The sequence below is a fragment of the Emys orbicularis genome, chromosome 22 (genome assembly GCF_028017835.1).
Source record: "Emys orbicularis isolate rEmyOrb1 chromosome 22, rEmyOrb1.hap1, whole genome shotgun sequence".
Taxonomy (NCBI): domain Eukaryota; kingdom Metazoa; phylum Chordata; order Testudines; family Emydidae; genus Emys; species Emys orbicularis.
The window spans coordinates 3,550,168-3,562,358 of NC_088704.1; the positions used below are offsets into that span (position 1 = coordinate 3,550,168).

Genomic DNA, 12,191 nt, shown 5'->3' on the forward strand with positions numbered 1-12,191 from the left:
CTGTACCAGCATAGCCTCCGAGTGTAGATGCAGCACAGGCTGACACAGGAGTTCTTCTGCCAACATAGCTACACCACCTCCCCAGACGGTTAGCCAGGTTGACAGACGTTGGCGTAGCAGTGCCTCCATTGGAGGTTTTGCCACCATAGCTACGTCAGGACGGGGTGTGATTGTTTTTCACATTCCTAGCAGACATAGCTCTGAAACCATAACTTTGGAGTGTGGAGCAGACCTGAGTCTAGGCAACCACATTTGAAAATGCTGGTCCCAGTGTGTGGTACAGTGGCTAACAGGGAGAATAACAGATGTGTTTATAATAGTAAGTCTGCTCCCCCAGGCCCCATGTGCTTATGAAAGAAGAATATATAATATAATTTGTTAGGATTTTCAACTACAAATGGCTACCTTTACTGGAGCAGATCCATTCAATGGAAATAACTTTTCCTGAATTATTTGCATATGGTTTTTTTCATCCTCTGGGAGTTATGCTCATGCCCTTGCATTGAACTGTTATTAGAAAAAAAACCCATCATATAAATAACATCCCTCACATGCCACCAACACACGCAAAACATATGTTCCCTTGAGGTGTTTCATCTCTTTGGAATTCTCTGCGTCTGTGATTCCATGTGTTCTCTCTATAAATGTTATATTAAAACCTTCTTTTTCTCTCTAGTTTGTGAATGACACACTTGCAAGCACTGATTGCCTAGAGCATCCTTCCTACCTTGGATTTGTTGTTTATTTTTCTGGTTCTCTTTCTAGGACTTCAGGAGCATTGGCTTCTCTGAATGCCAGCTGCTAAGTAAGATGTTGCCACGTCCAAACATAAGGTATTATAAGTAAAAACATGCAGGCAGTGTGTCTATTTACTAATATTATCATAGAATATCAGGGTTGGAAGTGACCTCAGGAGGTATCTAGTCCAACCCCCTGCTCAAAGCAGGGTCAATCCCCAGACAGATTTTTGCCCCAGATCCCTAAATGGCCCCCTCAAGGATTGAACTCACAACCCTGGGTTTAGCAGACCAATGCTCAAACCACTGAGCTAGCCCTCCCCCCAAGTGTCTGGGGAGAGTGAAGCTGTGAATTCTTGTTTTCCAAACACATGCTCCACCCTTTCTTTTATTTGGAGATGTGTTTTAGTCATGCTGTGGGGAAAACGATTATATAAAAGCACATGGTACAGAGAAGAAAAATTCCAGAAATACATTTTCCAGCTCCTCATGATTTATGGGTGGTAGTTTAAGTAATAACATAATCATAGAAGACTAAAGATGCACTGCCAGTTATGTACACAATGGAGTTTCAAAATCTTTATCCCTTGGCCCATGCATGCACCATTCTTTTGAAGAGATAAAATAATTTGAATGAAACCAGAAGACAGCTGGTCTGTGCCACCTAAGCTCACATTTAAATCACTAAGTGTAATACTGATTGTTAACATTCCTCAATTGTTATAGTTTTCTTTGCCAAGCTCAGGAGTACATGGTGCAAATGTATGTCACTGGATTCTGTTGAGCTGAGGGGGTGAAAACATTTCACTGTTACTCTCGTGTCCCACAGGTGGTGCTAAAACGTAGGGTTCTTTTTCATGATCTCGGGCTTAATGTCTCCATAACCATACATGGGAGTGAACCTTCTCCTGTAGTGCTAAGCGTCATTTCCTAAACAGTCTGAAAGACAGCCACAAAACAGAGTTTTCAGAACAGATTTCAGCAAACTCTTCGCATGCTTGGGTTCTTCTTCATTAGAAGATTTTAGGCCTTTCCCCACAATTCTATAAGCCTCTTTGTCCTGTCATTAGATCATAATAACCATTAGTCCCATTCTCACAACTCTTCTTCAAGAGACTTGATAATTTGCAAAACTGTTTGCAATGAAACTTCAAAAAAAGCCCTCTGCCCGTGCCTTAGGAGACAGAGGGACTAAGAAACCTTTGCAAAGGGTCTTATGGTCTCTGGGTCTTTGGAAGCCCCTCCTACAATGGGCAGGGTGTCTCCCATGCTAAGGGGAAGCCCCACTCTCCCCCTGTTTGGTGGGGCTACTCATACACACAGAGAAACCCTGCCCATTGGGGGAGGGCTTCCCCCAGGCCCTTGTTACAAAAGATATGGCCAGTGCTTTGCCAGCTCAGTCTACATAACAGGCCATGCCCCTGTGGGTATGGGAAGGGCAGTGACCGTCTCCTGAAGATCCTGGTACCTAATCTGGAGGATCATGGGCCATTGGCCTGCCCAAAATTTGAAATTGGGTTCTGGCTATAGCCCTCCTTCAAAGACTCCCAGGGCTAAGGGGGAGCAGGGGCCATGTGAAGAAGGGTGTTTAAGGAGGAATTGAATTTTAGGGGGGCTAGAAGTGTGGCTAAACCATCCTCTGCTAGCTGCTGCCTCCTTTACTTTGATTGTAAGCCTTTTGGGGCTTTCCATTATGTGTGTAAAGGACCTATCACAATGGGCCTTGCTCCCTGGTTGGGGCCTCAAGGTGCTACTGCAATACATGTAATTAATAATAATAAAGAGCTATTGGTTTCCGGGGAAGGGGTACAGAGTGCTGGGATGCCATGGGAGAGCCAGGAGTTCGGCAGTTTTTGCATGCTCTGTGGAGTCTGGGGGCTCCTCGGAGGAAAATGGAGTCTCTAGGGTTTAGGTTGGGAGCAGTTAGGGGATAGAGAGGTTGGAATAACCATGGTGGGAGCCATTGGGTCACAGGAGCTTGTAAGGGTGTACTTATGGGGGGAGCCTTGGAGGCACTGTGGGTTAGGAGGAGCCAAGGGAGCGAGGGAAATAGGAGTCTATCCCAGTTATGGGGAGCAGCCATCTAGAGAGCTGGGCGGCTTGGGGCTTGCCTCCAGTTGAGTTGGGGGGCAGTGGGTTATGGGGGAACGTAGGTGATTTGGAGAGGCATGAGGATTGAGTGAGGTGTGGCAGGACCCAGAACTTGGTGCCCGGCCCATGTTGATCAAGGTGCTATGGGACTGAGTGGGAAGAGAAAGTTTTGCTTCTGCTGTTTAGCAGGGCTGGGGGTCGCAGGGCAGCCGCACATTGACTTAGGTTACGGAGGGGTTTTGCCATAAACGTTAGCAAACATGGTCTGTGCAAGACAGTGTAAGAGTAAAGCAACTTGACAAATCTTATCAGCACTGCACTGTAAATATGCAACAGCAATGGACATTTCTGAACACAAGTTTAACCACATTTTACTGACTTCTCTCCCAAATTAAGTTTTCCAAAAACAGCTCCAAAACTTTTATTTTTAAATTAAAAACCACCTGTTTGTGACACAAATTGCCCTGTTCCTTTAAAGTCTGGCCTTACTGGCAAGAGCACCTGTTGGGAAGGAGGGGAGGTGTAGAGAAAGGAAGGATAGTCCGGTCAGTAGGGCACTAGCCTAGGATTTGGGTTCAAGTCCCTGCTGTGCCACAGACTTCCTGTGTGATGTCTCTCAGCCTCTCCCCCAGCTGTAATTGGGAGATAATAGCACTGCCGTGTTCACAGGGTGTGTGAGGACAAATATGTTAAGGATTGTGAGGCACTTAGACACTACAGTACTGGAGGCCAGGTGACTGCTGTAGGCAGATGTTGGCAAAGTGAATTAGTGATGGAAATTCTTTTTCAGCTTCTCAGCAACAGGGCTGCCAAACTCCCTTGGCATTCTGAGAGCCATCCAAGATGTCAAGCCTGAAGAAGGAACCGAGACCCCAAAGTCCCTGTTTTCCTTATCACCTTCTCAGCCTTCTGAGATTGGTTACTTAAATGTGGCTTCACCTGGAGACACCACAAACTTCCCAACGCAGCCCCAGAGTCCAAGCTTCGGCTGCGATAGCGTCTAAGAGGGATTCCAAGGAGCTGCTCTCTGATTGGACTGTGGCTGTTGGCTTCCTGCTGCAGTGGGCCATGCGTCCAGCCAGATCAGTATGTATCCAATAACTCGTTCAATGAATTTTGTGATTTTTCTCAGCTGTTATTTGACAGCTGTTGTGTCAATCACTTGCCCAGCTCTAGCATCTCATACCAGATTGCCCTGAAATTTTTACATTCACAGATTTAATTCATTAAAAGGTTTTTTGTAAAAGGGGTGTTTGTCATTTGGTCTCTAGATCACACAAGGAGTTGACACGTTCACAGGCCAGGGCCCTGATCCTGCCTCTGCACGGGTCCGCGATGCCAGGGCCAGATTAAACTTTTATGGGCCTGACGCCAAACATATTTGTGAGCCCTCATCAGGGCCGGCTCCAGCTTTTCTGCTGCCCCAAGTGGGGGGGGGGGAAAAAAAAAAAGACAAGCAGTGGCACTTCGGCGGCACCTCAATCGTGCCGCTTCTTCGGCGGCAGTTTGGCGGCGGGTCCCCCTCTCTTCCTCTTCGGTGGCAGCTCAAAGAGGAAGAGAGGGAATGAGGGACCCGCCGCCAAATTGCCACCAAAGACCTGGACGTGCCGCCCTGATACCGGACGGACTGCTGCCCCTTTGTATTGGCCACCCCAAGCACCTGCTTCCTTACCTGGTGCCTGGAGCCGGCCCTGGCCCTCATGTAGTTGTTATGGACCCCTTCCGAGTGTGGGCCCAGCGCGACGGCGCCATAGTAAACCTGGTACTGCTGGGATGGGGATGAAAACATTTATTCATAAACAAAATAAGATATTTGAAGCCATACTTGATTGAGACCTCCACTCAGCCCATAGAGAACAAACTGGACTAACATCAATATACCCAGAATACTTGAATTTGGTTTACTTGTGTGGGAGGGGGTTCTTTGTTAGTTTTGTCTTTTTTGTTAAAACACTCAGGGCCTGCTTCTGGCCCTGAACACAAGTGCTTAACTAGCACATTTATGAGCCATATTAAGCCCCAATGTCCCACTCAGTGGAGTTGCACCTGCATCTCCCCTCCACCCTCAGTTATGTTTCATAAATACAATTTTGAAAGCTGGATTTTTCTACTTTGGTACAATAATGTTCACAAAACTTAAGTTACTGGGGTGGAATGCGGGGAGGAAAACTGCTGGTGCCCATCTTTTGCTGGGAGAAAAGGTCACTGAGAGACACACACACACTTTATCACAAAGGCTACCACAATCCAGCCTCAAGCCTCTATACCAACCTTCACACCTGGGCTCTCCCCCCCACACACACACAACTAACCCCGACCTTCACACAAGGGCTCTTCTCAATGTCCCTGCTACCACTCCCCCCACTTTCACCCTAGGGCTGTCACCTTCCTCCCTCCTACTGCACCTCCCTGAACCAACCCCCAACTTTAACCAGAAGTATCCCCTCCCTCTGCCCCCGCCCCTCTACACCCCGGTTCTCCTATCCCCCTCCCCCACGGAATCACCGCCAGCTCCCCCGTCGAACCCGGACTCACTCCACAACTGCCCTATCCCCCCAAGCCGCGCTCCCCCCTCCCCGGAGTGCGGGGCCAGTTGCTGGGCATTGCCACTGGCAGGGGGCAGGCAGCCAGCCTGGCTGTCACCGCCCCCAACCCCGGGGGCCACAGACAACCACCCCCCGGTGCAAAGCTGCAGGGTCCAGACGGTGCCAGGAATAGGGTTACCATACGTCCGGATTTTCCCGGACATGTCCGGCTTTTTGGGACTCAAATCCCCGTCCGGGGGGAAATCCCAAAAAGCTGAACATGTCCGGGAAAATCTGGCGCTGCTGGGCCGGGGCCGGGGGCCGGCGGTGCCAGGCGGTCGGGGATGCCGGGCGGGCCGGCGGTGCCAGGGGTGCCGGGCGGGCCGGCGGTGCCGGGCGGCCAGGGGGGGCGGCGGTGCCAGGCCGCCGGGGGCCGGGCCGCCGGGCGGCGGGGGCCGGCGGTGCTGGGCGGCCGGGGGTGCGCTGGGCCGGGGGCCGGCAGTGCTGGGCCGGGGCCGCGCTGGGCCGCGGGCTGGGGCCGGCAGTGCTGGGCCGGGGGCCGGCGGTGCTGGCCCCGGGCCGGCACCCCAGGGTCCGATCCGAGCCAGGCTGGAGACGCTGGGGCCGGGGCCGGGGCTGGCCGCCGGAGGGGACCAGACTGGGCCGCGCCTCCTCCCCCCACCCCCCCCAGCTTACCTGCTGCTTGCTTCCTGCTTCAGGCTTCCCACGAATCAAATGTTCGTGGGAAGCAGGGGAGGGGGCGGAGTTGGGGCGGGGACTTTGGGGAAGGGGTGGAGTTGGGGCGTGGGCGGGGCTGGGGGCGGGGCCCCGTGGAGTGTCCTCTTTTTGGACACTCAAAATATGGTAACCCTAGCCAGGAGCCCATGGCCGGGGGGGGGGGGGGGGGGCTGCACGTGGGGATCAGAGCACCACGGCCGCTCCCGGCTTCCCACCGCCCCAGGAGAGCGGGACAGACTCGGGGGTGGGGTGAGCCATGGGGGTGGGGGGCTCTCTCCCTGTGCCATTTCCTTGCTGGGGGGTTGGGTTTTTTTGTTTTTTGATCTGCCCGCTTCAGCTGGGGCGGCTCACAGCGTGGCGCGGGGCATGCTGGGACTAGTAGTGCAGCTGGCAGCGCAGGTCCCAAGGCCCCAGCAGAACACAGCGGCGTGCAAACTGTAACTCCCAGCATACCTTGCAACACCCAGTCCCTGCTGCGCCTGCGCGCTGGAAAAGTTGCTGACTTCACATTGCCGGGCTGTGGCCAGGGCTGGACTAACCCTTTGTGGGCCCCCAAGTAGTCACATGGCCCCTTCCGTGTGGGCCTGGCGTCACTGTAAACCCAGTACTGCGCCCTGCAGTCACAGCGGGACCGGGGCCCCGATCCTGCCCTCCGGACAAGCCTGCCTGGCCTGGCCTGCACTGGGGGGGGGGAGACGAGACTGGGTAGGCACTTTTCCCACCCGCTCGGGCAAGCCTGTTTCTGCACCAGAATTTCCTACCTGTAGCAGTTACTCATATGTAAGGGATTGTAGAAAACTGCTTCTAATGTAATTTGCTACCAATAGCAGCGAATTGTTACCAGTAGCAGTTACTGATATCTGAGGTTGTTCTTTGCTGACTTGTCCTAATTTGCTAAAACTTGACAGTGGTGTGGGATGGAAACATAAAGTGTTCGGCTTCCAAATGACCCTGCCTGGAGTACATATGTATCAATTATTTCTTAATAGAGGATTGTAAAAAATAGAGTGAGTTCATTTAAACATCATTTATTTTGCAGCTTCATTTACTGTGCCATCCTGACATGGACATTTCTGCCCAAGTGACCTGTGAGTTGGATTCACTTTAGTGGGACGCAGGACATGTGGAGGATAATTTAAACTCTTAATTTTCCTAGGGTTTGCCTTCGATATACTTCTATGTTGGTGCGATCTCTGACCATTACAGTTCACCAACTCAGCAGGCAGGCACAGGCAGCAATGCACTTGTCCTATTGCCTTGACTGAGAGAGGTTTTGGATCAAAGGGAGCGTAGATTCCAGCCAGCTCCTGGGGTAATATCTCATTGGAGATGAAAGGGCTTATTCAGAAAGAGATTTTGAAGTCTGTCGGGTAAAGATGAGCCAGATGGGTTTGTCTCCATGCAGGTATATGTTATTCTCTGGGGGTTGGGTAGAAAGGAGAGGAATTATTTTGGATTTCCTATTTCCCTTACTGAGGGCTATCTATGCTCACCTGAAATATTTCCTGGTAGAAGCAGTTCCTATCTATTACAGGGTCAAAATATGGCTGCCATCACACAGCGGTATTAGTGGTGGTGGAGGTGAGAAGAGGGCCAAGAAGTCCTTTCCCTCCCCCAAACACTCCCATTCATGTGGAAGCCATAATGTTGCTGCTGCCTAAATACCCTGATGGCAAACAGGTAGGGGCAGGAGGCCCTGCCAGCTATACTGAGCACCCCAGAGGAGCCATGCACTGTGTGGTGTCTATGCTGTACTGGTGAGGGCAACCCTTACTCCCCAGTGCTCCTGGTGGAGAGGATCAGTTCCTCAGGATAGGTGCATCAGCTATTAGCCAAGAGAATCAGGGATGCATCCCCATGCTGTGAGTGTCCCTAAACCTCTGAATGCCAGATGCTGGGAGCAGGGCTGGCTCTAGGGGTTTTGCCGCCCCAAGCAAAAAAAAAACACAACCTCCGACAGCGCAAGTGCCGCCCCTGGAATTGTGCCGCCCCAAGCACGTGCTTGGTTTGCTGGTGCCTAGAGCTGGTCCTGGCTGGGAGTGGATGAAGGGACGGTTCACTCCGTGATGGCCTGTTCTGTTCATTCCCTCTGAAGCACCTGGCACTGGCCGCTGTCAGAAGATAGGATACTGTACTAGATGAACTATTGGTCTGACCCACTACAGCAGTTCTAATGTTTAGCAAAAATTACAGTAGATTTTTGCCTTTGAGAAGGATGTCCCATGAGATAGTATACTACCTTTATTGAATATTTGAGAATCAAGTTCTACACACAAGCAATGGCATGCAGAAAAACTCTAAGGGCTGGATTGAGAGGCAAAATAACAGTCACAAAAGGCAATCACCATTAGTGGATTGAATGAAAACAAAGTTCTGAGACCAGGTCAGAAATTCAGTCAGACTGGAAGTCAGATGATCCAACAGAATAAACTTCTGCTCTAAAAATAATATGAAAAAGTTAAATTAAAAATTCCAAATTAGAATAATAGAATCATAGAATATCAGGGTTGGAAGGGACCTCAGGAGGTCATCTAGTCCAACCCCCTGCTCAAAGCAGGACCAATTCCCAACTAAATCATCCCAGCCAGGGCTTTGTCAAGCCAGGCCTTAAAAACCTCCAAGGAAGGAGATTCCACCACCTCCCTAGATAACGCATTCCAGTGCTTCACCACCCTCCTAGTGAAATAGTGTTTCCTAATATCCAATCTAGACCTCCCCCACTGCAACTTGAGACCATTGCTCCTTGTTCTGTCATCTGCCACCACTGAGAACAGCCGAGCTCCATCCTCTTTGGAACCCCCCTTCAGGTAGTTGAAAGCAGCTATCAAATCCCCCCTCATTCTTCTCTTCTGGAGACTAAACAATTCCAGTTCCCTCAGCCTCTCCTCATAAGTCATGTGCTCCAGCCCCCTAATCATTTTTGTTGCCCTCCGCTGGACTCTTTCCAATTTTTCCACATCCTTCTTGTAGTGTGAGGCCCAAAACTGGACACAGTACTCCAGATGAGGCCTCACCAATGTCGAATAAAGGGGAACGATCACGTTCCTCGATCTGCTGGCAATGCCCCTACTTATACAGCCCAAAATGCCGTTAGCCTTCTTGGCAACAAGAGCACACTGTTGACTCATATCCAGCTTCTTGTCCACTGTGACCCCTAGGTCCTTATCTGCAGAACTGCTACCTAGCCATTCGGTCCCTAGTCTGTAGCAGTGCATAGGATTCTTCCGTCCTAAGTGCAGGACTCTGCACTTGTCTTTGTTGAACCTCATCAGGTTTTTTTTGGCCCAATCCTCTAATTTGTCTAGGTCCCTCTGTATCTGATCCCTACCCTCCAGCATATCTACCACGCCTCCCAGTTTAGTGTCATCTGCAAAATTGGAAATCACAGTAAAAAACAATACTAGAAATACAGATGTCATTGCTAAAACTACTAGCGAGTACTTACTTATACATGTTTTCAAAGAGTATTTGTTGTTAAAATATAAATTAAATAGCACAATGACATGCATCTGCACAATATCAAAGCTAAATGATGAAGTGCTAAGAGTAATTCAGGGAATCCCAGCAGCGGCAAAGACAAATTTGTGAACTGCTATGAAACTTTATGCAGTCAGATCAGGGTGTGTGTGTGTGGGGGGGGGGGGGGGGGGAGCGACACTAGGACCCAGAGTGTAGAAATTGTGTCTGGTGCTGGTGCATATGTATTCTCCCTGTTCTAGATGCACAGAGATGGTGGAGTGCTGTGCTGGAGGAAGGAGGGCACAAGAGACATAACAGGCAGGCAGGAGAAGAGGTGAGAGGGAAGAACAGAAAGCAGCAGGAGCTGCAGGGAGAGAGAGGAGGAGGAGCCTCTTATGACCTCTCTAGCATCCACAGGCGCCTGGACTGATTAACACCAACTTCTCAGGGAGCTTCCTGTTTCCTGCTGTTTCCCTGAACCCACTTGAGGAGAACAGGCAGTCAACTGAAGCAGTAGGAGCCAGTTAGGCCCTTAAGACGCTGATATCTTCCTCACTCAGGCCCTGCTACCAGCCTGCTCATTTGTCCCCTTCAATTGAGTGTTGAGAGCCACTCTAGAACATAAGAACAGCAGTACTGGGTCAGACCAAAGGTCCATCTAGCCCAGTATCCTGTCTACTGACAGTGGCCAATGCCAGGTGCCCCAGAGGGAGTGAACCTAACAGGTAATGATCAAGTGATCTCTCTCCTGCCGTCCATCTCCACCCTCTGACAAACAGAGTCTAGGGACACCATTCCTTACCCATCATGGCTAATAGCCATTAATGGACTTAATCTCCATGAATTTATCCAGTTCTCTTTTAAACGCTGTTATAGTCCTAGCCTTCACAACCTCCTCAGGTAAGGAGTTCCACAAGTTGACTGTGCGCTGTGTGAAGAAGAACGTCCTTTTGTTTGTTTTAAACCTGCTGCCTATTAATTTCATTTGGTGGCTGGCACAGAACAGCAGTCATGAGTGAAAGAAGAAAACGCCCCTCGGGGGCAGCATTCAGAAAAAGAAAGCAAGCAAAAGCAGCTTTTCTATCTAAGCAGGCAGGAGCTCTCCTGAGATACATAGACACAAATGTTCACGGTGAGCCTTCCGGCCCCAGTGAGGATGTGAGTGGTGAGGAGATGCCTGAACTTCCAGTTAGTCAGAGTGCAGGTGACCTGGCAGCTACTGCAGCATCCATATCTCCATCTCAAATGGATGTAACCAGGCACATTCCTAAAGAAAAGTGTAGATCAGAGAAGAGTGTGGTGGAGGCGCAAGAAACAGCTGCTGCTGAGTTTAGTTCCTTACGTCTAGATGATCCAGGACTGTGGACCCATTTGAGCAGTAGCCTGAGGGACTTCCTTGTACTGCATGGGCCACAGCAAGTGAAAAACTTCATGTTCCCCAAAGACAATGAAAATAGAAGTTTCTATCCAACACATTACTGGCGTGAAATCCTCAATGGTGACAAAGTGGAGAGGCCATGGCTTATGTACTCAAAAACCCAGAATGCTGCATACTGTTTTTGTTGCAAACTCTTCCAGTCTAATGTTCCAGCCACATTGGGTTCTACAGGAACAAAGGACTGGAAAAATCTGGCTAGAAATCTGGCATGCCATGAGAAGGCAGCAAATCACCAGAGAGCATTCCATAGGTGGAAAGAGCTTGAGATGAGACTAAGGTTAAAGGCCACCACAGATGATCAGCATCAAGAGAAGATTGCATCAGAGTCTCTTTACTGGCAAAATGTTCTGAAAAGGCTCATTGCCATTGTGAGAATGCTTGCTACCCAAAACCTAGCACTGCATCTGCGTGGCACTTCAGATCAGCTGTATGTGCCAAACAATGGAAACTTTCTTAAAATTGTGGTGCTGATGGCTGAGTTTGATGCTGTACTCCAGGAGCATCTAAGAAGAGTCACCACCCAAGAAATGTACACACACCACTACCTTGGAAAAACAATTCAAAATGAGATCATACAGTTACTGGCAACAAAAGTCAAACAGAAGATCGTGGCAGATCTGAAGTCAGCAAGATATTACTCTGTTATTCTGGACTGCACACCTGACATCAACCATACAGAACAAATGACTTTAATGGTGCATTTTGTAACAACAACATAACCTAGTGAAAATGTCCCTGCAGGGGTGACTGTCAGAGAGCATTTTCTAGAATGTATTGACATTGATGATACTACAGGAGCTGGTATGACAAATGTGCTTCTTAAAAAGCTGGAAGATACAGGAATTGCGATAGCTAACATGAGAGGTCAGGGCTACGATAATGGTGCCAACATGAGAGGAAAGAACAGCGGAGTGCAGACACGGATCCGAGAGTTAAACCCTCGAGCTTTTTTTGCCCCATGCAGGTCTCATTCATTGAACTTGGTGGTCAGTGATGCAGCATCAGCTTCTAGTGAGGCTGCTGAATTTTTTAATGTAATTCAAAGCATCTCTGTATTTTTCTCTGCATCAACTCATCGATGGTAAATTTTGAAGCAACATCTGGGAACATCCTCTCTGACACTGAAACCACTGAGTGCCACACAATGGGAAAGTCAAATGGAGGCGATAAAGCCTATCGAACACCAAATTGGGAAGATAGATG

The 12,191-nt window shown here is 49.6% G+C and overlaps 1 protein-coding gene across 1 annotated transcript in view; it reads left to right on the forward strand.

Moving 5' to 3' along the window:
* CCDC30 (coiled-coil domain containing 30) overlaps positions 1–3,832 on the forward strand; it is a 117,307-nt gene extending 113,475 nt beyond the window's left edge. Inside the window, exons 25-26 of the mRNA XM_065421120.1 lie at positions 766–833; positions 3,619–3,832. Coding sequence (XP_065277192.1) covers positions 766–833; positions 3,619–3,832 — 282 coding nt within the window. The remainder of the gene's footprint in view (positions 1–765; positions 834–3,618) is intronic.
* The last annotated feature ends 8,359 nt before the right edge of the window (positions 3,833–12,191 follow it).